The sequence below is a fragment of the Phalacrocorax carbo genome, chromosome 1 (genome assembly GCF_963921805.1).
Source record: "Phalacrocorax carbo chromosome 1, bPhaCar2.1, whole genome shotgun sequence".
NCBI classification, from domain to species: domain Eukaryota; kingdom Metazoa; phylum Chordata; class Aves; order Suliformes; family Phalacrocoracidae; genus Phalacrocorax; species Phalacrocorax carbo.
In genome coordinates, this window is record NC_087513.1 from 68,170,012 (window position 1) to 68,196,946 (window position 26,935).

The 26,935-nt window shown below is 38.2% G+C and overlaps 1 protein-coding gene across 7 annotated transcripts in view; it reads left to right on the plus strand.

Annotated features, from left to right (window-relative positions):
* ERC1 (ELKS/RAB6-interacting/CAST family member 1) overlaps nt 1-26,935 on the plus strand; it is a 304,598-nt gene that overhangs the window by 196,237 nt on the left and 81,426 nt on the right. For all 7 annotated transcript variants that reach the window (XM_064458288.1, XM_064458330.1, XM_064458316.1 and 4 more), the window contains one exon: nt 1,401-1,561. In XM_064458288.1, coding sequence (XP_064314358.1) covers nt 1,401-1,561 — 161 coding nt within the window. The remainder of the gene's footprint in view (nt 1-1,400; nt 1,562-26,935) is intronic.

Below are 26,935 nucleotides of genomic sequence, written 5' to 3' on the forward strand. Positions count from 1 at the left end.
AATTTGCTGGGCAAAAGAAGAATGATTGTTGTCAGCTGCATTTGAGTGGAAGTAGATAGGCTTCCTGCAGCAAGCACTGCACAGTGTCAATGCCAGATTTTTAGAAATCTGCTAATCCTGAATTTCAATGTTTCTTGCTCGACCACTGATTGAGGATGAAGAACAGTCTTGTTAGCCGTGTTTGTCCTGAGGCATTAGCTCTGCCCCTAGGAGTACAGGATTTATTAAAGCAAGGGGTGGTATGTTCCACACCTTCCATCCTCCAGCACCTGTATAGCGTGTGATAAGCCCAACTCTCTTTGTAAAAACATGTAAGTAGAAATTGAGCTTGATGTAATTTCAGTAATTCACTTCCAGGATGGAGCACAAGTTGATTGTTATGCAGGGATATAAATGCAATGCAGTGCTGTATCATCATACTAAATTTATACAAATGTTTCATTATGTGCAACAGTAGCGGCTGAGTTTCCCATTTGAAGCACATTATAAAATCGTTTATGAACACTTGGTTGTGATAGAAAATCGATATGGAAGAAGTCAGTGAAAGTAATGTGTGCCGTCAAGCATTATTATAAAATTATTAAAAGAATATCCAGAGATTTTTGTATGTTACATGTAGCTGTACTTGAGTATTTATTGTGGGTTTGCATATTAATTAGTGATAAATTCTAGCTGAGGCAGAACCTGCTCCAAGTGCAAAATAAAATATGTCTGTGTTCATTTGGTTTAATATCTGTGCTAGATTTTACAATCGTGTTAATTCTGAACCTTTCCCGTTTGCCAAAGTTATGAGCATTGCTCTGCTGTACCTGTCTGCTATCAGCAACTCTTTGAATGTCTTTTATGTTGCTAAATCACAAAACGTGCCTATAAGCATTGAACAACAGGTATTTTGAGGGAAGTAGCCTTACATCTTCATGGAACCCAGTCCTCTCCCTGTTTCAGAAACATTACCTTCGTTCTTGAAGTGGATATGTAGTTTTTCGTTCAGCATCATTTACAGAGAAAGTTTTTTTATACTCTTGGTGTAGTATCAATGTATTCTATTTCACACCTAGCATTTCTGTGGGCTAATTTTAATCTATATCAGATATCCTTTTATCATTGTGGTACGTTTTCTAAAATAGAAATACTGAAGAGTTAAAGATTTGTAATTTGATACTGTAATGGTAACATTCCAGTGACCAGACTGTGTTCATTCACAGACTGTAATGTTGCTTCGGTCAAGTGCAGACATCCTGTCCACAGCACTGGATGATGCATCCAGTCTACAGAAGTGTTATGCAGTGTACATGCACTGGTAACCTTTGTGCTCCAATTTAGTTGTGACGTTTAGTAAGTTCCAGCTGGTCACATTACACTATTTTTCTCTCCTCTTGTCTTCCCAAAAAATGTTTTAGGTAGAAGAGCTGATGATGGCCATGGAGAAGGTTAAGCAGGAGCTGGAGTCAATGAAAGCAAAACTGTCCTCTACACAACAGTCTTTGGCTGAGAAGGAAACCCACTTGACCAACCTACGAGCTGAAAGAAGGAAACATTTGGAGGAGGTCCTGGAGATGAAGTGAGTGTTTCTTTCCATTATTTGTAAGCATGTTTTATTGGTATCTCTGAATTCTCCTCTGATCCCTGGTGTTCTAAAGGCAACCACTGTATGAATATGTCTCTATAGATAGTAGCTATCTGTGTAATCCGTTGAACCTTCAGAAGTGACTTCTGACCAGGGATTACCTACACTACTTTCACACTTTCTTTACAGCTCAAAAATGTTTCTTCCTTCTGATCATTTGCAGTAGACTACTACTATTTGCACAGTAGCATTTTCAAAGGTCCTAAACAATTATTGGAACTCAATTATTTGTGTGTCTTACAAATGTGCCATCTTGCTTTGGATAGCCTAGAATCTACTTTAAGGTAAGACACAAGTCAGTGTGGCAAATGACAAAAAGGACAGAGGGAAGAGATAAACATAGTATCAGGTAGTTGTAATGCTAAAATCAGACTGCAGATGTCTGGTCTGCTGAAGTATTTTTCAGACTCACGCAGATGATTCATTAGCACTGGAACAGAGTTTGAAATTCTCTATCAACCAGACTTCTCTTGTCATCTTTACATAAGGAGGCCTGAATAAAACCAAGCTTGAGGAGGTGGGGAGAAGTGAGGAATTAGACTTCTAAGGCTTAAATACTTCCTAATTTCTGACCGTGCATTATAGATAAATAGCTATCCTTAGTTTAGGGAGACATGAATCCATTTAGTGCAATGATGGATAGTGCTGCCAGCAGTTCATTAGAAACACTTTCAGTTGTTTAGCCAGCCCTGAAGAGAAGGAACATTTTTATTGGCAGGACCAGCAGTGGTTCCTCCACTGTGGTTTTGTGAGCCATTATTTATTTATTTAACTTTTCTACACTAGCCTCTTTCCTTTTTTTTTTTTTTTTAATGAAAGGATAGAAAAACAGCTGTTACAAAATGGAAAGAGAGGTGGCTTAGATCTTGAAACTCTAACATAAGAGCGCTATATAAAGTGGGCCAAGCCTCCCCAGCTTCATATTCAGCTACGACAGTCTGATCGAGACCTGGCATAAGGACATTGGAAGACTGCAGTACTTAAAGCCTCACTTTTTATTTTTAATAAAAAATTTTATTGAGCTATAAATTTGACTGCCTTGAGAGTCAGTGTACTGGGGGATGGGAAGAATAGCTCTTAAGGTGATGTGGGAATCCAGAGCAACTGGAGATGTATCCCATATCCAATCACTTGGCAATACTTCCTTCTGCCAAACTGCTCTGCCAAACCTTCTCATTAAAATATACACAGTGTGCAGTATATCCTGAAATGTATTTGGAATTGTGTAGCTCTAGAGCCTTCAATATAACTACTCCCTTCTTTTAAATGATGACCTCTCTTAGCTGAGTAAGTTATTGTTGGAAAGTTGTTGTACTAAAATGTAGCATCAGGAACTGCATAAACTGGTAGATCCATTGTACCTCAGAAGGAAGAAGAACACTGGAGAGAATGGTAATGCTGTCAGCGCATGGAGAGAAAGATGGAAAAAACATTACGTTTGTATAGTTAACTAGCTGAGCATGTTTTAGTCATAACTGGTCTGTCTTAAAGTTCTATAAAGCTGCCAAAGCTGCTCCAAACTTCAAAAACTTACCCTCACACGAGGCTCTGTTGCAAACAAGTCTCTACTGAGGACTCCCAGTCAATTAAATATCTTATATTTTATATACAGAAACTCCAGTATATTCTTTGTTGCCCTACTTTCCTAGCATATGCCTTTTACGAAAAGCACTATTCTCATCTGGTTTCTAGTTTTGCAAACAGTTTCTAATATTGTTAAAATGTTTCCTATTTCAACTCAAAAATTGAACAAGTCGTCAATTTTGTGAAGCCGTTAGCTGGTTTTGGTATCCTTAATGAAAAACAATAGCTGTTGTGCAGATACCGATCAACAATAGAGTAAAGCAATATTGCTTCCCAAGTTTTAGGACATACTTCAGTGGGGAAATTTGAGGTGCTCGAAAGCAGCACTGATTAAATTTAAGATTTGATAGAGGTGTAAGTAGCAGCCTGGGCCCTGCAGTCAGCTAATGGGGCACGGAAGCAAACATGAAAAATAGCTTAGGAAATGCTGCTTTAGGGGATTCTAGACATGGACTGAAAGAAAGTGTTAAAGCAACAAGAGGACTCCAGAAAGTCACCTCTGGGTTTTAATAGGAAGTTGTTAGATATTATGTTAATGAAAATATATATTTAAAATACTGTTTCTTAGAGTAGAACTTGTGTTTACTACTGACTCTGTAACCCTGAGAAGATCATTTCCACTCCTTAGGGAATACTGCAGCACTAGAATAGCACAAGTGTGAATTATTCCAAGGAAGAAATTTCACTTCTTAAAGAAATACTATGTCTTTTGAAGCCCTCTTCCTTTAAGTCTAATATTTTCATTTTCTTTAAAAAGAACTTTGTTGTAAGTAATTATGAGAGAGGTAGATAACAGTCTCTCTATTTATATCACCAAACATGATCTACTGTAAAAAAATACTAGTGAACTGCTAGGATTTTTGTTTTGTTATGTTTTCTTTAAGAAGTTCTAGTGTTTCCATCATTCACAGCAAATCTTTTAAATTAGGCAGGAATAAAGTGCTGTCTACAGAGAAATCTCTGTTCTTTGTCCCATAAAAACCTGCTTAGGCTGAGCTGAGTTATAAACTGTTGAAAATCACCAGTTTTCTTTTCCCTTTTTTTCTCCTGGTGTTGTCAGCAAATTTTGGCAGTGTGTGAAAATAACCGAGCACAAACAGTCTAATCTGGGGCCGAGCTCATGCAATTGCCAAAACTGTAGCAGCGGACACTGCACTTATAGGAAAGGGGAACAGACACTGTGTCTGCATGTAGGGACGAGGGTTTTTATATTATTTTTTTTTTAAGAGGCAGGCCTTTTGTTATGGTCAGAAGGACCAGAAGATCCTGCGTAGTCATCTGCTTCGGGTTGAAAAGTCCCAGTTGGAGCATTTCTCAATCTGTTCTTTCAGACCTGGAAAACTGTCCAACAGCCCCTTCCCGAATTATGCCTTCTCTTGCTAATTGCAATCCTGCTAGCCCTGTAATTCAAGGGATGGAGACTTAGATAATGTAGTTGGTGCTTCGGAGTTGAATCCTTCATCCTGGTGGCAGGTAACAGGAAGATTATTATCTGTCCAAGAATAATTTACTATTGTCTTTTTTTCTTTAAAAATAATCAAGGATATTACAGACAAATGAGTTGTTAAAATAGACCATAATTTATATTTAAAAATCAAGCTGTCAAAAATGTCTTTTGATTTCTTATGTGACTTTACATGAATGGCCTTTTGCATATTTATCACAGTAGTCTCTAATTACATGAATACATCCCACAGATAGTTTTGTTTGATACAGAGTGTAGGTGGTGATCAGAGATGAACCAGGCCTGTGTAGCTTTATGAAGCCGTTTATTGTATTCCTTCTTTATTTCATCTCAGAGTTGGAAGGCCTGCTGAGAGCTACATGAGGGCTACTATTAAAAATAAGATGCCAACCTAGGCAGTGCTGTGCAGGAAGACTGTTCATCCTTATCTCTGCTACAGTTTTCCTGCATGATATGCGAGTCACTTAAAAATATTTGGTAGATGGTTGATAAGTCTGCGTGTTCATTTTCTGGCTATCAGATAAGAAAAATACACACGCTCACAAACAGATCTGAAAATGAAGTCAGTGGAAGCTGAGGTTGTTTATCTTCTGAAAAGTTCATCCTCTCAGCAATAAAGCAGTATTGTCTGGAGGTATGAGGTTGAAATTGAAAGTAGTCCAAAAGAAACAGATTAATTGGCACATATTGCCAGAAAAGTAATTTCAGTTGATCTGAAATGAGGTGTGAAGTAATTTCAAATGCAACAAACAGTTTAACCAAACAAAAATATTTCAGGTTATGTGCACAAAACCAGAAAAAAAAAAATGTCCATCGTGTGATAACTTGTCAGCTCATCAGAAATTGTCTTCTTGAAAATTAAATATTTTTTTTTTTTTGTCATTAGAGAAATTATGGTTTGTGCTAAGGTTTAACAACAGTTCTTCAGAGGAGAAATGATCCCTAGCTGCAGAAGTACATGTATGTCGTACGTGTATTAACAGTTGTGTCTGTAGTTTGAAGTCACTTCACATCTGTTGTCAGTGCTACAAAGCAGGATTAAGTTAGCCTTGCATCTGCAAGTTATGGCTTTCTAGGCCCAGTGAAAACTCTTCATCTATTGAACTGGACTTATAAGGTCTACGGGCCACTTTGGTGTATCAGGCCATCACGTGATTGCAGCAATGGTACCAAAGCACCTCCTATAATTACTTTGTGTAAAATTAAATAAGGTAAAATCCCACAGGGGGCACTCCATGTCTGTAGGATTTACTGTCTGGGGCAAAGCTGAACAAGTGCATCTGCATCAGTCCCTTTTTTCTTCTACAAGCTTAGATATATTTTTTTTTAAACGCCTTTCTCAGGCCACACAGTGAAAATGAAAGCAACAATATCCTATTACCATTGGTTTGTCCTTTTTAATTTTCAAGCATAAAATATGTAATTATACATGTTTATTTTAATTATATATGGTCACCCAGTTAGATTTTGACATTGAAGTTATAAAAAGTTCAGTTGCAGTAGTCTGAAATGTGAAAAATTATCCATTTCTAATTACTGGAAAATAGAGACGTTACGTTTAAATAATTTGAAATAAACTGACCTTGGAACTGCTGTTAATCTCCAAGTGAATCACACAGAATCCAATATGAAAGCTGAAATACAGCCTGTAGATATATCATGTGTCTTTTAAGGCTAAAGTTTATTGAAAGGACAGAAATTTATTTTTTTTTTTAGCGCCACAGTTCTCCTCACTCTAGTGAAACATTAGGCTTTTCATAAATGTAATTGTAGATCTTGGTTACCTTCAGATTTAGTGGCTTCTGCCATTATTTTTTAATTCAGTTGAACGCTTGAGAGAAAACATGATCTCTTTTGCACTTGTTTGTTTCTTGGTAATCGAGGTATGAATCCTGTTATCCTTTCTGTCCTCCTGTGTTGTCAATGGGCCTTCAAGTGCTCTGAGATGCTCAGTGTCGTGGCAGCATGAGGGACAGCCTGCTGCTTCAGCTTCAGTGCAACTGATACTAGGTGTCCTGAATCATGGAAATAAGCAGAAAAGCTTAACCTGTTTATGGGCAGCAACACAAAACTGGCCAGTCAAATGATTCACCTAAGTGACAGAGCTATTAAACTCGAGTCTCAATGTTTTACAGTAAGAATAAACTGCAAAGCAAAGAAGCGGGACCTTTAGCGAAGCCTTTGTAACTAAGGTGCCCCATATGAGCACGCACAGAATTAGATTGTTGTGGTATGCTGTTTCTTTAAGTATAGGGAAGTTATGTTTATCTTTTGTGTAACTGGTTTGTTTTACTTTTCATCTTCCTGGAAAAACTTTTTCTTCTGTTGCTTTCTCAGATACTACAGTCTTGGCACGATGTGTCACAGTCCTTTACTGTCTTGTGATAGAGCCCCCATATCTCATTTTATCTTGAATTCTGTGGTCCCTGAGAACACTCTTGTAGAGAGAAAGTACTGTACTATCCTAATGAGCCATGACAGGCCTGGAAGCAAGACCAACTGCTGAAAAGTACACCAGGTGGTGTTAAAGGGGTTTGTTCCACTCAGTAATTGCTAAGACTATTAATGTTATAGGGAGGAGTTGGGAAAAGGACGTCCAGTCATTAACTTCTTGAGAATTTAGCTACACTGTGCTCTTGTTTCCATGCCTTTCCATGGGAGATTTTTTTTTTTTTCCTTCTGGATATGTTTTCTGGGGACTGAGTTTAGTGTAAGCGATACCTTCGGTAGTTCTTAGAACATAGTTTTCTAGATGGTGAAAGAAAATTAGATCTCTTTCAAGTGAGAATTGAAAAACATAGCACATAGCCTTAGCATTAAGAAAGCACAGGTTTTATGTTTTGCTTTTCTGTTAATAGATTACAACATTCTTACAGAAATTGCCCTGAAAGATGTCATCAGTAGAGATCTTGGCATACATACACAGAATACTGAAATATATAAATTTTTTTTTAGGCTTACACAATCCTAGCACTAGTAATGAATGTCCTTCTTGTCTTTTCTCAGTTTGCTAGTTCATCACTGCAAACACACTTAGAGAGCAGGTGCTGCACAAGATCATTTCTTGGAAGTCATCAGTGCCCCACTTTCTTCACTGCCCAAAGGGCGTTCCTTTGGGAGAAGTTTGTTTTTATCATAACCTGCATGCAGATCATCTTATCTAAAAGAATAACAAGAACTGTGCTTTATTTCTAAAAATCATTACTCAGCTAACCCAATGTTAAACCGGTAGAGGAATGGAGAGAGTGATGGTTTTGTTTTGAGTAACATATAAAACAGATTGGTTGTAAGATAGCTCTAAGAGCACCCAATATACTGCCTTCTGCTAGCTAATTCAGTATGGTTTTTCCAGTACGAAGCACTGTTCTACTATATTCTAACATGCTGTGTGTAATTAAATATATTCAGAAGTTCTTCAGAAGTAAAGGTTTATCTGTTCAAGACAATCTGTGTAATTTTCCCTTGGGTGCATGAATCCTCCACTCCTCTTATTTCTAGAACAACACTGACAAAAATAGATTTCCAGGTCTTCAGCATGCCTTTTTTTATTGTTTCTGCACACTTAGATACACAACAAACATAAATATGACTGTGATTTTTGTTTTAAGATATGCAGCAATGTTTTGACTCAGGATTGGTAGCAACACTACGTTTCCTGTGCTAGCTGTTTCAGCTGCATCAGTGATTCCTGTCGCCATCCCTAATCCAGCTATAAGATTCTGGGGCTTCCAGGGGTGTTACTGAGCTAAACCAAATCAGGCACTTTTTACTTTCTGTTAAAGTCAAAAGAACCGTGAGTTCCTTAGGGTGCTTTTTCCTCTTTTATAAACGTGCACTGTAAATAGTGATGCATATAAATCAACTCTCTGAGCACTACATATTTCATTAAATACAGTCAAGTTGTGGGTTAATAGAAGTTCCAAGTGAAAATATTATGGTATCTCATTGCATATATTGTAGATTTAATGTAGTGTGAACAATAGTAGCTTTGAGCCATTGTAAATCCCATCCGGACATCGTCAACATAGTTCAAAATACAAGGAGGGAAATCTCAAAGGTTAGATGTGCGCATGTGGCCACTGTGCATACACGAGTCGTTCTTTTGTTGTTTTTAAAATAACAAGGTAGCTTTGCGGGGTGTAGGTAAGGCAGTCTAACTTCAGACTGTAGTCTGGAGTTGAATAGAAATTCCTTTTTTGAAAGTCAGGTCCATTTGCTTTAATTACAGAAATAACCTCTGAAGCAAGTAATTGCTTCCCTACAATTCTGGAGGGCAACAAGTGGGAGTTTTGTAACAAGAGTTGGAGAAATGAGTGAAGTCATTGGCAGTCCCTACAATCTTTGTCTTTATACTGTATCGGAATATTCAGTATATCTTTCTGTTTTTCTCCCTTCCCAAACAATACTTTTGAGTTCTTTTAGACAAAATAAAAAACCCCATCTGCAAGGCAATGGAATTTCTGACTCCATAATGAGAGGATTTGGGAGTTGTTCATCTGGCTGGTGGTATCTTCTGTGCAGTGCAAGTGACTACATATAACAGGACCTAAAAACATGAAAATTGACCAGAAGTGTTAATTTAGAAGTCCTAAAAGATGACACTGAGCACCCTAGAAGTGTCTTTCTTTAAGGTATAATCCTGTCATTGATATTGAGTCACTTCTCGCCAGTGCAGCGTCTAGTGTTATAGTTTGTGCAGGTTACAGGATAGAGAGAACTATCTTTCCTGGTACTAGGAGCTACTATGTATAGGATTATAGGGAAAACTGAAAAATTATTTGACACAATGTCATATTTGGAGTTCCCTACATCCCCTTTTATAGCCCTTCCTCAAGCACTAAGTAGATATGGCTGTAGCTTTCTGTAAACCTATAGTTCTTTTTCAGTCTACTAGCATTTTACAGCTTTAAAATTCATGTCAAGAAAACATTGAAAGCTAAAGGATCACACTAGTTTATTTCCACTATAGAATCTAGGAATCGAGCTTTGCATATGAGGTTAGGTTGCATGGTGTAATTGGTATTTGCTATACAATCTAGGAATCAACTAGTTTGATCTTTTAGTTTAATTTCATTAATAAAGATTTAAGGCCACTGATATTGTTGTGGAAAGATGACTATTGCAAGTAGCTTTGAGCAGCCAAGGATTTCAGCAGCCTACCTTCAGTTCTTAGAAAGTTATTGGAGTAAATGATAAAAGCTATTATTTGTAAATGCTTAGAAAATAATAAAGTGTTAAGTAACAGATAACCTAAATTTGTTGAGACTAAATCATGACAAATCAACCAGCTCTCCCCCTATGCCAAGTTGTAGTTTTGGTAGTAGAGTAGATGTGATATGTTTTGATTTCAGGAGGATTTCTGTCATTGTCTCACAGAACTGTTTCATCAGCAAAGTAGGGGTCATAGTTCTCATTAAACTACTATAAAGTGAATGAGCAGGTAGCTGGAAAATAATTAACAGTTCACTGTCAGAATGGAAACCTGTATCATATTAGAGGTCTCTCCCAAGCCTGCTACTGTTCAAAATGTCCATTGATGAGCAGCTGACCAGCCAAAAGGTATGTATTGCCAAAATGCCACAGTGGGGGTTCAGGGATTTTAGAGGACAAGATGAGAATTCAAAATGATCTTGATGTGAAGTGGGGTTCTAGGGAGGCTGTAGAATACTGTTCCCTGGAGGTTTTAATAGGCAAGTTACATCAACATATCACAAATAGCTTAAATATAGTTGAACGTGCTTTGGGGGTAGTTTAGATTAAATTGAGGATGAAGAGGGTGTTATCTTGCAGGTTTTGTGATTTTTCAGCACAGATCATATACTTCTCTTAATGAATGTCTGTAAGAATCAAATATGTATCTTGTAAAAAGATATGTATTATATGCTATGTGGGCTCATTTCTCTCTTTTAATACTGACTTTGGCTTGCAGATTCAATTCCTAAAGGGAAATTTTGCTCTTGTAGGTAATCTGTTTTGAGTATTTTTCATGCAAAGGAAACCTTTTTTTACTGAAAGAAGTAAACATCATTCAATTTGTTGGTTCAAGGTAACTGCAAAATTCTTGCTGCCTTTCAAGCCCTCAGGAGGCAGGAAGTCTGAAAGGGTTAGGTCTGGTTAGGTTATAAAGAATGCCAAGGATATGTCTGATATTTGGAGAAAGCCTTTATGACCTCAGCTGGGCACATTTTCTTCAAAAATATTAAGAATACAACTATTTTTAATAGTACTTTGCAGTTTAGTTCTTTTCATCTAAGGTTCTTACATGTCAAAGTCTTCCTTTTTATAGAAATGGAGGAATACTATTGCTCTTCCTCAAAGCAGTAAACTCAAAACAAGAACATTAAGTGATTCGTTCACCCATGGCCACAGAACTTCAGTGATGTCAGGAATTAAAATCTGAAGATACTAGGTTTCTAGGTTTTTAAATATCTTTAAAGTTTGAGACACAAATGTTTAATAGGCAATATGTTTGTAAGATGCATACTTCTTCATTTATTTCTCTCATACAGATCCTTTCTACAACCTCATTTTTTCTTTATTATATGTCTACAAATAAAATTGAGTATGCTTACCTTACCACTTTAGTGCTGTAATTGGAGAGAAGCATTCTGTTGTCTTTTGCTAAGCTGACCTTTGGATTTGTCTTCCTTGCTCAATTCCTATTGTTAGTGAGGGCTTCGTTTTGGAGTTTGAAACACTAGATTAGTTTAGCCAGGAGATGTTAATTTAAAACAAAAATGAATACATTTTTGCCTTGCCTTGAAAAATATGAAGCTGGCTTTGGACTACTATTTCATAGGTTTTGTGACAAATGAGGCATGAAACAAATTGGCAAACGCACAATGTCCAAAGTACAGTGGTACAGTGTGCTCTCTAATTCTCAGCCCTAAAGATCTCAGCAAAGGTCGCAAATTAAACAAAGTCAAAATTAATCAACTCTACAATCAAAATACAATCATTAAGGCTTTCGTTTACTACAAAGAAGCCGTTGTGAAAGAGGCACTGGAGCAAGTTCTTTTGTGCAGTAAGGGAAAACCAACAGCAAGGTGTCGAACAGAAAAAATGAAACCCTGCAGGTGAAGCTGTCTTTGGAGCCAAAAGAAACCAGCACTTATGCAGAAATGCAAGTAGACTGTTGGAGAACGGAAAAGGTGTTTGGTGCTGAGCTGCAGAGGGTGTCAGCGTTGCATTCGGCCCAAACAGAAGTAGTCTGTGGACTGGAGCCACGCACTGTAGTCATGCACAAAACCCTTCAAGCAGCCTCTCACCGAGGCTTCACTCCAGTGGTCTCACTGCTGTAGTTTTTGCCTCTTCTACAACAAGGAGCGTGGATGTAGCGCTTCCTTTGTGTGGGAAGTTGAAAAGTACAGTCAGGGATGCCTAGAGACACCATAATTGATAACACCTTTCTTTATACATTTTGTGCCTTTATTCTGGGGAGACTTTGTAATGTGTATGGATACATCTCCGTTGTCTCAAGTACATTATTTATACAAATGCTGAATTTCTTGTCCCATTTTGTAGAGGGATACACTCTCAATGCAACTTAAATACACCTAAGTGTAAGAAGTTCTCCTTTTGTTACCTGTTTTTTGAAACAGAACTTGTATATCTTTCATGGAAGTAGTTTTAGAGAGACAGAAATTACACTGGGCAACTATCTGTTTTTCATCTCAGTGATACGAGTTATGTAAAAGCTTTATTCCCATACATAGGAGATACATTATCTTTTAATAGATCTCTGTTCTGGTTTCAGTTTCTGTTTTAACAACTGATAAAACAACCATGTGGAATGAATATGTAAATTGTGTAGCCAGTTATGCTTTATTCACACCCGAGAATCCTAATAATGAAATACATGCTTTTTAGTGTACACCTACCTTAGCCCAATTGCTGTTATACTTCCTCCTGCTGCAGAAACTCACGTGTGCAATGTGCATGCATCATTTGTGTTTTGTTTGACCTGCCTAGAGTATGGGTCATTTTTATTTTATAAATAAGTATAGTTAATTTTCTCTGGATTCTGATAAGATCTCAAAGTTTCTTAGCAGATGAGTGATTTAATGATAATTTAATGTATTAGCAAGCCAGGGATACTTGTTTAAGAACTTGTCAGGTTATAGTATGAGGCATGGAATAAACCCCTCAATTCTTCTTTCAGAGTTGCACTACTCCTTGTTCCCACTGCCAAGTCATTTTTGAAGCAGTTGTACATAGATGAGCAGACCATCATCAGGAAATGCCTGCTTGGAAAAGATGGAAAATCTGACTCCTCATGACCAACAGTCACAGATTTCAGTTAAACTTTCATCGCCATTCTATATACTGATATGGCAGGTCAGGAGCATGCATTGTGAAGGACAAAATCTACCTTTTTCAGTTGCTCTATTCCCAAGGAAATCCTACAAGTCTTAGAAAAAGTCTTTTAAAAATATTAACTGAAGGAACACACAAAAAATACCCCACATTCCTCTTTGCAATTCATGCACTGCATTTGCACATTTTTCTAGTTTATGTCTTAACTATGTGTTTTGACTTGAGGTAAGAGTTAGGATAGTCTAGTGGAAGTATTTCATTACCTAACTTCTCAGCTCTTCCAGCTGAACTTGGTGGCAGTCTGCTGGGCTTTGGAAATACACACCTATACCTTTAATGAACAAGAGGAGTTTGCTGATCAAAATGGGATACAATAACTTGTCTCCACATGACCTTAAAATACTTCTAGGAATATATTACTTTTTTAATTATGCAGCCTTCTATAATTTCAGTTTATGCTGTGGCATTTAGTTCTCATGATACTTCACATTATCTAGCACTTTCCATCTGTGGATGTTACAAATGCCATGTTAATTCTCAAAATACTCCTCTGAAAAAAAAATATTTATCTTATTTAGGGATAAGAAAAACTCAGCACATAAAAGTTTAAATGGAATGAAAAATCATCTGTGTTGCTTGTAGCAGAGTCATCTCCAGACCACACTGAAGTCATTTAACTGTATCTTGCACCCCAATATAAGATTTCATTTGCTAGGAAATTAGATATTTTTTTTTTTTGCCATAAATACAGTTTATATGCCATTGCAAATGAATAAAGGACAGTTATTAAAGTATTGTTTAAAGGGCAATATTAAAATTAGTTTTCTTGTTCATGGTAGAAAACTGCTTTGAATAGGACAGAGACCAAGAGATACACAGCTAGGTTCTTTCCCATCTTCTGTGTTCCTCAGGTCTTCACTTTCTTGTCTTTATTTATTGTGTGTGACCATTATTCTGAAGTCACCATCTCTGATTTACATTTGAATTCAAGAAACATTTTTCAAGACTTCCACCATTCTACACGCAAGATATACATTTGATAAGAAAGGAGCTCATTTCTAGCTCTGAGACACCTGCTGATCACTTAATTGTTGGTTCTAAGGAGAACAGCACTGCATTGTCTGAACCTAAGAGTCTATTGCCATTACAGGTGCACTAGATTACCCCACTGGACCTCCAAGTGCCTGCTCAGAAAGGCATGGATATTCCATATATTCGGTGTCACATTGCTGGCCTCTTGTCTCTTCTATTGTGGGACAGCTAATGTGGTCTTAGATACCATTATTTGGGCAATGGAATCCCAGAGCAGGCACCAAGAACAACTGAATCATCACAGTTCCCATCAAGACGGCAGTCTGGTCAGACAGCTTCTCAGCACTGACAGGGGTCCTCTTGAAGTGATGCCAAATGTATTAATATCCCCAAATTTGACATCATAAACGTATTCTATGCTGCAAGACCTCATACTTTCAGTTGAACTTCTGACATCTCTTTTGGCCCCTAGAAAGAGTCATGTCCTCTGTCAAGGTCCTCTACCTCTTATTCAGGAACGCAGTGCTTCCCAGGCTCATTGGGATTAGGAGTCATTGTCCTCATTACATTTCAGATCACATACTTTCCTAAAAGCTTTGGAATGATTAGTTCCAAAACACTTGCAGTCAAGCCACCTCCGCGCCATAGGTTAGCCATCATCAGTGAGGCTGACAGTGTCTTTTAATGGAGTTGCTTCTTTTTCATATTGTGGAAGAATAATTTATTCCTAAAATATTGCTAGTAGCTGACTCCTAACTTTCACCTTCTACTTTGAGGATGCTACAGTGTATTTGATAGCTCATTCCATGACTGAACTTTAAACATTACTTTTTAAAAAAATACACATATTTTGTTCTTATGTAATTTAAGTACATTATTCTTTATCAGAGAACAGTAGATTCTCAGTGTCATTCTAACACTCTTTCTGTTTTTGCTAGATGGTTTTGCTGTTCTTGATTGTCTTTTCAATGAAAATTCATAGAATTATAACAGGCACGTGCACAAATATTTTCCCACTGTATTTCACAGTTACAATAAACTCATCTATGTTTTTTGTCTTTTTGACTGGTACTGTAGTCATACTTATGAAAAAGCTAGCTTTGAATGAGTTTTTCTGTCATTACTAAGCTTTGTAGTTGTCCTTAAAGGTGTTTGGGAGTGAGTTCTGGTTTCAATGGCCAATTGCCAAGGCAGTCCTTCTCCTGCTCACAGAAGGTTCACTGTTCCATTATTCCAGAGCCACCTTCTAATTCTGCAAATATTGGTCAGTGTTAGCTAAGGAACAAAATGATGAATTTTAACGAATTATATGTGGAAAGCCAGTTTTGTGAATGAAGAAGTGCACTAAATGCACTGCATTAGTGAATAAATGGGCTGTTATGATATATGTTCCTCACTTATAACTTTTAAAGTTGTAGATTGTAAAAGTAAATGCAAAATCTTACAGAGATTTGGCTTAAAATTGGAGTGCATGGCTTATAATTGAAAAATTAAAATGCTAAAAGAAGGGCACAATTTTCTTCTCAAAGATGCAGGGGCAGGATGGTCTTTATACTGTTTAATCAATAATATTTCTAGAAGTGGTAAAATTTTATGAAGGGGTTTTTTTTAAAAGCTTTGTTTCCTGGGTTCAGGAAACTGGTTTCAGTTAGACCCTCAGGTAAACAGGAGGTAGTGTTTACATGATACAAGGCAAGATCTGACTCTTCAGTCTCTCTTCATCTTGCTCCTCACAACAGGATTTCATATATATGTAGAAAAGGTACAAAAGAGAGAAACTGGGATCACACAAGTGAGGCTTCGGAGATTAAAAAGCAGCCTGACTGAGAAAAGGACAATTAAACTGTGTTGATGCTCCTAATAATTCACACCATGTGCTACTCTGTAGTCAGAGCCACCAGGTAGAGCTGACTTAGCATTTCTCTGTGCTGTGCACCTGTGGGCTGTAAGGGTATGGCCTGGTCCACGGCCAAACTTACTCTGGAATTTTGCCCAGGCTTAGACTTCGGTTTTACAAATGGACTACCATTTTGTTACTGCTCTTTGAATTTGTTCCTGTTTGTCTTTTCTTTTCTTTTGTAAATAAGATGCTCCAGAATGGCAAGACTGAAATGTAGTTGTTCTAAATGGCATTCATAAATTTTTGTAGGTATGCAATTTGACCTCAGCCAAGTCACCTTATAAAGTTTCTGAGCTCTGAAATGAATATACAACTACTTTTTCTCATATATTTTCCTCATAAGTCAGTGAAGGTTTTCTTTAAGCCTTTAAGTATGTAAAACTATTCGAGATGCCAGAGCACTATAATACTGTTTCTTTTTTCATTTCTTCTGCAACAGGTTAAGGAAAGCAAAATCAGAGAATCTTGAAAAAAAAAAATTCTTTCTCTCTGAGTTTCAGTGATTCAGTCTATCTTCATCTTGTAATTAGCCATTTTCTTCACACAGTTGTTTGGGCCTTGTTGAAATATATGAATACGAAAATAAACAGAAGAGTTCCTTCCTGACGTTATGGTCCAGTAAAATCCCCTTTAAGAGGCTTTTTGAACTTCACATACAATTTCTGATGCTACCTTATTGTATGAATGAAGCTGTGCTCTGCAGCGTACAGGCAAAGACTGAAAATACATTCTCAGGAACATGAGACGTTGTGTTCTGACTGCACAGCAGCCTGAGGTACTGACCCATCTGGTCCCGTTCCCCCCTCCCAGTTTTTACTTTACACTGTATCTGGCACTCATGAAACACCACTGAACTAACTGAGGAGGCTAACCTAGCAAAAATATGTTCACATTTTTCTGAAGTTAGTTTTCTGCTGGCTTAGTGCACTGAAAGAGCAATCCATGGCTAGATAAATCTCAGACAACACAAGGCAAGGTTGGAAACTTATGTCTTGTGTCCCAGGAGAGAAAAGAGTGTGACAGCAAGCTGTTAGATTGGCTTGAACTGCAACTACAGTTGCAAAACCAAAAGCTGCCTTTGCACAGAGTAAAAGCCTTCTGGTCTTCATTCATAGCTTGTGTAATGTGATGAGATCTTAAAGTTTAATGATCTTCTCCTGCTTCATAATCCCTTCCTCTACTGCTTTCTCCTCTTCACTGAAAGGTCTGTCCTACTCTTGACCCTAAAGGCCTGCTGCCTTTGTCCAGCTGCCTCCCTTATCAGCAGAGTATTGGAGACGGAGTGGTGTTTTCTGTTAGGATCTGAGCTACAACTGTTTGGTCCCTCTGTCATTCTGCATCTGTCAGTCATTCCTTGTTCTGAGTTGAGTGGGTTGATTAGCCTGATTAAAGTAGGTGTCTGGCTTGAGAGGGTTAAAGAGCATCCATCTGTTCTGGATTTACTGCTGCTTCAGTGGAGGCAGGAAGGCCAGGAATTAGTGAGTGGCTTAGTCCTTTCTCACTGCTGGCAGCTGACAGGAGCACTGATGAGGTGATAATGAACTAAAAAGTCTGCCCTGTTGGCTGGGTGGGAAAGGGACCCAGACAGTGGGCAAGTCTCACCCCCATTCTTGCCAAGATTTTCACGTTTTAATAGAATCCATCTAAAGCAAAATTAACAGGTATATTTCCTGGATGAATTTCAGTAATGTGACTTATCAGCGGCAGATACGAAAGAAATATATATCGTGTTACTTGCAGCATGGCAGCCCTGTAGGGTTCAGGCACCAGACAGCCCAATCAAATAGGAGCAATGGCAGAAACAGGAATCTTTATCAAATGCAAAATAAAATGTAACTCCTTTTGAAATACTACCTGAAGTTCTGCAGAAGGTAGCTCTTCCATTTTAGTTCTGACTTTTGGTGGCACTTACTAACATTTCTTGACCCTAACAACTAATCCTTAAAGTATTCAAATCAAGATTTGCAGATACTTCCTAAAGGTGTTGCTTTGTGTTTTGACTCATTGCTTTAGGTGCTGCAAAGCATTATTTTTGCTTACTTCTTCTTTAAACCTCTGTCTTTCATCAGAATATATTTCAGATTCGCTGTAACCTCAGAATATTTTACTTCTGACGCAAGTCCAGCTGATGCCAAGCTTGAGTGTTCATTATGTGTATATGCTAACAGTGTGAATATACTAGCATATCAAGGTGCGAGAAGCACTTTAAGCCCGTTGGATAGCTGAGGAATACAATGTAGGCACTCAATGGGCCTCTTAAATTAACATATCGTATTCTTCTCAACTTACTTGTTGCTGACAGACTTAATAAAGGTTCAAGATTTTACAGGCCTTTAATTTGTAAAGAGTCTACAGAGAGTATGAATATGAAATCTCATAGTAAGAGTTTGTCTTTCTTAAAAAACTATGCTAAGACTTTTGCAAGCTGGGTTAGAAACTGTTCTGTAGTCAAACTGTTTGGAAGGCAACTTCATTCATAGAAGGTGAACCCCTCTGACCTTTATGCAGAACATGCAGGGGGTTGCGTACAGGGAAGATCATGACCCCAGAGTCTCCGGTGGCTGTTGATTGAAACCTTGTGTTTCAAGAAATAAATGTTTAAAAACACTTCCTTATAAGACCTGGACTGCATATACAGACTTTTTTTACAGCGTTTTAACTATTTTGGTAAAAGGTGTTTCTTCCCCTACCCCCCTTCTGGTCCTAACAGAAAGGGCTAACTCAGCACAATCGTTAGTACAACCCTTACACTGAATGCAATTTTGTCATTATAAATATGGCTTAAATTGATATAGATTCTTTTCCTAAGCCCATAGGCCCAAACCGTCTCTGCATAAGTATGTCTATATGACTATAACAATGTCTGCATTCATGGGATTGCATATGTCAATTGCAGTGATATGTTTTGTAGGTACAAACCAGTCCAAAAAGGAAAAATTAGCACATTCAACCTTGAGAAAAGACAACAATTCTAATGGGCGGGATTGGATGTGAGGGATGTTGGGAAATGTGTAAAGACCTTATAGAAACTTCATTTGCTTGTTTAATTATTAGCAGTCAGACAGATTGAAGCAAATATTTTCGTAGAATTTATTTGATGTCTCTATATGCCCCTCCGTTCACAGGAGGAAATTCAGGAATTTCAGAAATTCTTACTTTATCAGCCTTGTTCACACAGACCTTTAGCAATGTTAGGAAAACATGGAAATGCAAATAGTCCTGCTTATACAGTCGAGCAGCTAACCACTTTCAGGTTAGGTCTGTCCTTTCTTAATTGGTGAACTATTCTGCTTTGTTAGCTGTACCAGTGCACATCATATGGTATACAGACAGGGCTCTAACAACTTTCGTCACTACCAAAGGAATGCCTCTTTTCACGATGCCTCATTTGTAACACAAATGTTGCAATTCAGAAGAGAAAGGAATTGTTTTTAACCTGATATATTTGGAAGAGGTAGCAAGGATTTAGCATCATGGACTGTTATTTATGACTAGCAAAAACAAAAAACCTCAGTAAAAAACTAAAAAGTTTAAAAGCTACACCATTTAGGATAAAATAAGGTTTGGTTGGTGACTGCCCACTAATGAATCTCAAAAAGTAGTCTGTCCGCTTGCAACCCTTTCTCAAGAGTCTCCCTCAAGTACAGCCAGCAGTGGTGTTGAGTGGAATTGCTAATAATCTTCTGGCCATACTATCTATAAATGTTCCTTTTCTTCTGATACAGTGGATGGAAGGTTACCGGATGGCATTCTTGAATCTGTCACAAGAAAGAGTTTTGGTTTTTTGATCAGATTGGTTTTGTCAAAACTTCTCCCAAAATAATTTAGAGCAACACGTTCAAACTTGCTTGTCTGAACAGAAATAAAATTTTTTCATCTGTTCTGTAATTTCGTGGTAAGGGCATGTTACTGCTGTTTTATTTTGTATTATGACTATTCACTCATTTGTGATATGTGTCTATTATTCATGTCTAAAATATAAACCATTTTGATATAGAGAACACAAAAGAAATTTTTGCCATAGAAAAGTAGCTATTCATGGACACTCCAGAATGATACTGATGTCCTCTTGATCACGTTATCTTTGAGAGTCTTGTCTTCTCCTTCCCCTGTCTTTGTGGGGAAGCAGACTCTGGAAACTGGAGTCACTGCATAACAAGTCAAAATTCAGATTTCTTCTATGCAAGACTTGGTCATAAAGGAAATCAGCTTTGTCTTCTATCTAATGTCTCTGTTTTCAGTATTTTGTGTGTTTATAACCTCCAGGTAAGGTCTTCTAACTCTCAGGAGAATTAGTAGAAATTAAGTAGAAAAACAGACGTATCTTGATTAAAAGTATTTCTTAGCTCTCTAGGTAGCAACTTATATTGATGAATATCACTGAACTTTCACAGCCCATTCATATTTAGCTTCCCATATTTTTTCTCTCAAGGAAACCAGAGCACAGTTTTTAAACTTGATTATGGGTTAGAAAATGCCAAGTAATTATCTGCCCAGAAATCATTTGTCATTCACTCCTTTTTGTTGTTGTTGTTGTTGTTGTTGTTGACTATACTCATGAGTCAGGGTGTGACAGAGTTGCTGATCCTGCCCAGTAACCATTCTAATCTGCCCTAGTTTCTTACTGCTGTTTAATGAATGTTTCTGTCCTTCTGGAAGACCGTCCTCAGAAACCAAGGTGGCTGCTTGTCCACAAGAAGTATTTGAATAGTGTGAGGGCATGTTTCATGGCATTGTGTATAGCTAAAGACAAGCACTTTAGCCTAGGAAACATTTCCTTTTGAATAAGGCTGTATAGAAACTTCTTTGGTTTCTTCCAGCACCTTGTTGACATTGCCACCATTGTGATTAAGTTTCTTGGTGTCGCTGATTATAGTGATGGCATAGAGCCAAAATCACTGTTGTTTCTGGCTGAGTAGGAAAAAAGCCAGCAAAAAAAATGTTTTTGGGAAAATGAAAAAAAGAAAATAAAAGGAGTGCTTGTTAAGACTGAGAAGTTGATTGTTGCATCTTTTCTATCATATTAGAGAAGAAGCTAATTTTTTACCACCATAATTTTTAGTATATATCATGGCAGAGGTGCTGGGTGAGGCAGCAGTTAAAGAATAACATTTCCTTGCTGAATACGTAGAGTGGGTAAAAAGTAAACTGACTGAGTGCACTTCCCTGCTGTGGTTCATCACTTCTTGAGAGTTTCATTTTGGAGAGCAGGTGCCCTCATTCTTTCCTACTGGGTCAGCTGCATCTTGCTTGATCCAGCACAGTTTTTCATTTGTGCCAGGGTGTATGGTGGCCGTTCTTTCATTTCTTCACATTCCATGACACCCATGACTGCAACCACCTCTTTTTATAAAAACTGATCTTTTTCTCCTCCAACCTGAAAAGTTAAGCATGTCCACCTCTAAGCCCTGGTTCATAGCTAGAACTTTACAGCTTTAAAAGCCACCTCTAGAAACTGAATGTGCAGGCTTACTTCCAATAAGACTTTTCCTTCTCATGTTAAAAATATGTTTCTAAGCTAGTGTTTGAACATAAAAATGTGTCTGTGGTTGGTTAACTTTGGCTAAGGGCCAAACTCCCACCCAGCCACTTGCTCACTGCCCCTCCTCAACACAACAGGGGGAGAAGGCAGGATGAGAAGGCTTGAGTGTCATGATAAAGGCAGGGAGATTGCTTACTGGTTACTGTCATGGGCAAAACAAACTCAACTTAGGGAAGATTAATTTATTGCTAATTAAAATAGATTTGGGTAGTAAGAAAGACAAATAATAAAACAACACGTTTTCTCCCCCATTTCCCATGCGCAACTTCAATCCATCACTCCAGACTCCTTTATCCACCTCTCTGAGTGGTGCAGGGAGGGATGGGATGGAAATGGTCAGTACATACTTTCTCTCTGATGCTCCTTCCCTCTCACACTTTTCCCCTACTCCAGCATAGGATCTCATCATGGGGCTGCCATCCTTCAGGAGAAAATCTACTGCATGGGCTCTGTGAGGACTTCAGTCGATATCTACTCAAGCATGGGCTGTCCACAGGCTGCAGCCAATACATGCTTCGGCACTTGGAGCACCTCTTCCCCCTTCTCTTTCTCTGACCTTGGTGTTGCACTGCTGTTTCCCACTCTCTCCCCCACCACTACTCCCTTCCGCTGCCTCTGTGGCGAGTTTTGCCCTTTCTAAAACATGTTTTCCCAGAGGTGCCACCAGCTTGGATGAGGGGCTCTGCTGTGCCCTGCAGTGGGTCCACTGGAGCAGCCAGGAACCAGCTGAGTCCAGCCCAGAGCAGCCCCAGTCTCTTCTCACAGAGGCTTCTGCGATCCCCCACCGCCAACACCTTGCCATGGACACCCAATAGACTGTCAAATGATTTTTAAAATCGTATTTAAAGGGGAAGTTATGACAGTATAACAATGCTTACTAATGCAGTGATGTGCCACTTGCTGAGTGAAGAAGAATGTTTTCTTCATGGGAAGAGGGAATTTATTTATCACGTTGGGCTTTAGCTTTTGCACGGGTGTAGACAAGGCTGCTTGTACAGGAGGACAGGGCAACCATGGGGACGCTGTAATCTGCTAAATGGAGGACTGAGGTGAAGGTGAGCATTGTCTGTTCTCCACTCAGATGATCTTTCTCATGGGCTGACACTGCATTTCATTGTAATAGAATTGGGCTTTACTCAGTGAAACAAGAGATCGGGTTTAAAACATGTAAAAGCACTTCGTGACGCAGCAGGTAGTGAGGCTTTGTGGACACAGAGTGCTGTAGAGACAGTGTCAGCAGGATCAGACGTGGCTTAGACAGATTCATAGACAATAGGTCCATAAGTGGATATTAGAATGAGATTAGACAGCGTTGTGCTCTGTAATATCCTTAATACTATAATTCTCAGTGTTGGCAGAATATAGGGTGAATAGACCAACAGACTACGTTATAGATTATATTAGAACTGAAAAAGTGTAACCAAGGAAAAGCATGACAGTGAGGTCTGAAAGGTTGCAATTACAAAAAGTATTCTGGAGAACACTGAGGGATTTTAAAAGACTGTAAAAAAAAAAATCATCATTTCTCTTTTTGGTACCTAGATTAACTAAAGCCAATATAAAGAATGCCAAAAAGGTCTAAAGAGGAATATAGGAAATGGGAAGAGACCCAGAGACAGAGGCAATGAGGGAAGATTAGTCTGTTTAAGGAGCAGGAGCTGAATATTAGTCAGAACAATATTTTTAGACTGTGAAAGAAAAGTTCGTGTTATGTAATATGAAGTTAACAAATAGAAAGAGACCAAATTCATGGGAAAGCTGGAGTAGATCCCTGTAGGCGCTGAAATTAAGGAGACAACACTGAGCCCAAATGACTTTGAAATCAATGTCATGGTTCAAGGAAGATGCTGAGGAAATCATGGGGGTTTGTATGAAAAGACAAGCGGCAGAATGCTGTTTCTCCCGTAGGTGGGTGCGGTATAACACTAAAAATCTGCAGATCTTTTTGTCACATGGCTTTAATCCTGTTTCTCTTAAGAATTCCTCTTTCTACAGTGCTTCTGTGTATTATCAAGTGTCGAAGTGGATCAGATCTAAGTGGTTAGTTGGAGTAGAGATTGCTTCAATTACCCTGATCATTAGTAAAAACAGCAAGACTTGATTGGAGGAAGCAGATTTGGAGTTTGTTTAGAAGTGTCTACAAATAGTTTTTAAGGAGTTTGATCACACAGTGATTATTTTTAACCTACAAATTATGTTTGCTTTAGGTTTCCCTATAATGGAAATATCTATACGATGCCCTTTTGCTACAATTGCAATCACTGTTTTCATTCCTTCTTATTGTAACTTTATCTTGCTTTACCTTGGATTTTTCCATTAATTTCAGGAAATAAGAGCCTGACATGGTAATGCTTGTGAGTGAAGCCTGGTCCTTGGCATCCTGATGTTTGAACTTTATGGATTAGAATTGTTTTCTCACAGCAATCAGGTTCACTTTTGTTGTGTCTGACAGAGAACAGAGGGGACTAAGCCAAAACCAGAGCCCCCAGAGTAAGGGCATTAGACCTGTCTTTTCCAAAGTGAATGGTTTCCCTTCTAAACAGACTCTGGAAAGAAGCTTAGTAATTCCCTAGGGAGGCAAGTTATAAAACCTGAGATGCAGATATTTAAATCCTGTGAGCCAGCCAGCAGTAGTGGAATTGGCCGTCAGAACTTGTAAAAAACTCAACCAGTCTCTTTTATTGTCTTGTGGCTGCAGCAATGAGGCATCTCAGGTTTTGCAGGGTGAACTTTCCCCACCGTATCCCGTTTGCTACTGTTTGTGTGTATGCAAAAAGCAATGTGAGTTGTATCTAAAAAAAGCATCTTTAGGGTGGAAAAGGTTATCACAGAGGTCCTTTCATCCGCTGAAGTGTAAGGACATAACGATGTATATCCATGATAGAGGAGGGGCTACAGAATTGACTGGAGCCCAATCCTGGATTTCTTCGATTTTAGTACTTAAAATTAGCAGTGCTGCAGGCAGTATTTCAGATTCTTGTATGTCTTATTTTGAGCTGTGTAATTTTCACTGGAAGTTGTCAAACATACAGAGGAATTGCCATTTGCATTCCAGTTAAGAGTACTGGAGCGTTTGGGAAGTATTACCTCTCTGCTGGCATATGAATCTAGATTATTCAGGAAACTTCATAAGAAAAATTTTTCCTACCTGCTGTTCCCCTTGTTATATATGATGCTACCACAACCTGCAGTATACATTACTCTACCTAGAAATATCCTTCCTAATCATAAACTGAAACTCGGAGAGAGTAGTTCTGAATGGTACACTCCTCATCTTGTGCATCAAGCCACAGAAAATCTTTCCCATTCAAGCTATGGGCCCCAGTCTGGTTCTAGTTAGAATTCTGTTGTCTTAGACAGTAGACCAATGTCATTTCTGGAGGTCTTCTGATAGCCATCGTGGGTTGAAGAGGAAATTGTACTGCACTTAAAAGTGATTATATGGTATGGTTGTCTGTGATGGCAAGGGATTTAACTTGGTGAACTTACTAAAATAGGAATAGACAGAAAAATCGATGTGGGTGGCAGCCATTTAGATGATAAGACATTAATTCGGTCATTCATGTGGTCTTCCTTTTTATGCACTAACCTGTGATTTAGACAAAGGATATCCAAAGAGAGCCACATGAAGTGTCTGTTATTTATTTCTTTTGAGATATACAAAAATCATGAATACTGTAGCTTCTTAGCATGTAATACTAACATTTTGTCTGTATCACATAAATGTGTTTGATGCTGGAACATTGCTATGTTAAAGCTGTAGTCCTCGGGTCCTGTGCCAGTTCAGGAATCAGTTGTAGACTTTCAGTTTCAGACATATTGATATTATAATTGATTATGCAACTGCAAATTATGCTGCCCTGGTAACTGTGGTTGATTTTGGAACTATATATAAAAGGAGACAGAATGATAAATGTTCATTGGTGTGGTTGCCCCTTGATTCAAAAAGAGAAATGTTTGCATGCAAGTTAGCTGGAAGAAAAACAAATTTGAGAATGGAAATCAGCATGTTAGACTATTGATTGTCAAAACTTGCTAGAATCTATCTGTATTTATAACTGGATTCATTTTTTTTACTGAGTTGCATTTGCAGTACAGAATCTCCTATCCTGTTGCAAAAATGTTCTTTGGCATTTATAAAGTCCACTACATTGCTGTTAACTTAACAGCTCTTCAGGTCTTCTGTTTTTTAGTGGCATTGGCTCCAACTTTTGTCAGTGCTTGGTTTGCCATATGGCAGCAGACCAGACTCACCTATGTGATATTTCAAAAGCCATTCATGATCCTTCCAGAGCGGGTGGAACAGCTCTTGTTATGCAATTGTGGTCACTATGGTTTGAACCAAAGTGGGGAAGTTGAAGGCTTCATCCTGAAGAATTAGTCAATAAAACACTGTTTAATCTAGAAAATAACCCTGAGGAACAAAATATTTCCAGTGGCAGTTCCTTAGATCGGATGCATTTGTTTTCAGAGTGCAGAGGACTAACTTTCAAACTCCACCTTTGGTTGGATGTGCAAAAGAGTCTTTGCAGAGTTCACCTGTGCCTTTACCATTCTGAAATGCAAAACTGTCTTCTACACTTTCTTGAAGAGGACATTCTGTTCACCTGGTATAAGCTTGTTTAACAACATAAAAATCGTAAGTGCAACACCAAAAGAATAAAAAAATGGAATACCATTTAAAGTAGCTTAATGGGAAGTGAGGAACTTTGTTGAGTATTGCCAGTGAAGATCCCCAGTTTTGTATTTCCTTCTGCATAGGAAATGAAAAAATCATCCTAGAATACATTATATAGCCTGGTTACCCCAGTAGCTGTCCTACAGTGTGGGTTTGAACTTTCTGAGACTGAAAAGTTCACAGTTCCTGGCAGTGTTATAAAAAACAGATTGCTGTAGATAAGGTGGTCACTACCGTGTCCTTCCTCTGTCATCATTCAGTTCTCTGCTTACATGCTGTTAAAGAAGTTGATGCAGTCACTTGTATGCAAATGCCTGTTTTAGACGTGTATCCTCAGGAGCACTTGTGGCCTGTGGATCCCACTTTTACACATAGATCCTCTCATGGCAATAGTTTTAATTCCCAAAACTAGGAATGAAACAACTTCTATCTCTCTCTCCTGCTGATTAAAGTGTTCCTTTCTTTCATTGCTCGACATTAATTCCACTATGAGGCGTGTGACTTTCCTCATTAGCTGTGAAGGGAACCTATGCATGTAATTCTGGGTGGTGAATTCAACTTGTGGAGCAAGTGCCTGGTTTGAGGCAATGCTGAGAGTGATAACATAAATAAATGCCATTTTAAGTGAGCCAGAGAGCTTGCTGAAGGCCTTTGGCACGATGTCTGCTTCACAGGTGCACTCCCAGAGTGCTGTATAATGACCATTAGCTTGAGAAAAAATCTAGTAATAATATTAGCTTAGTATTTCTCACAGTGTTGTTAAAAATCATTAAATTAGTTAATTAGTATTA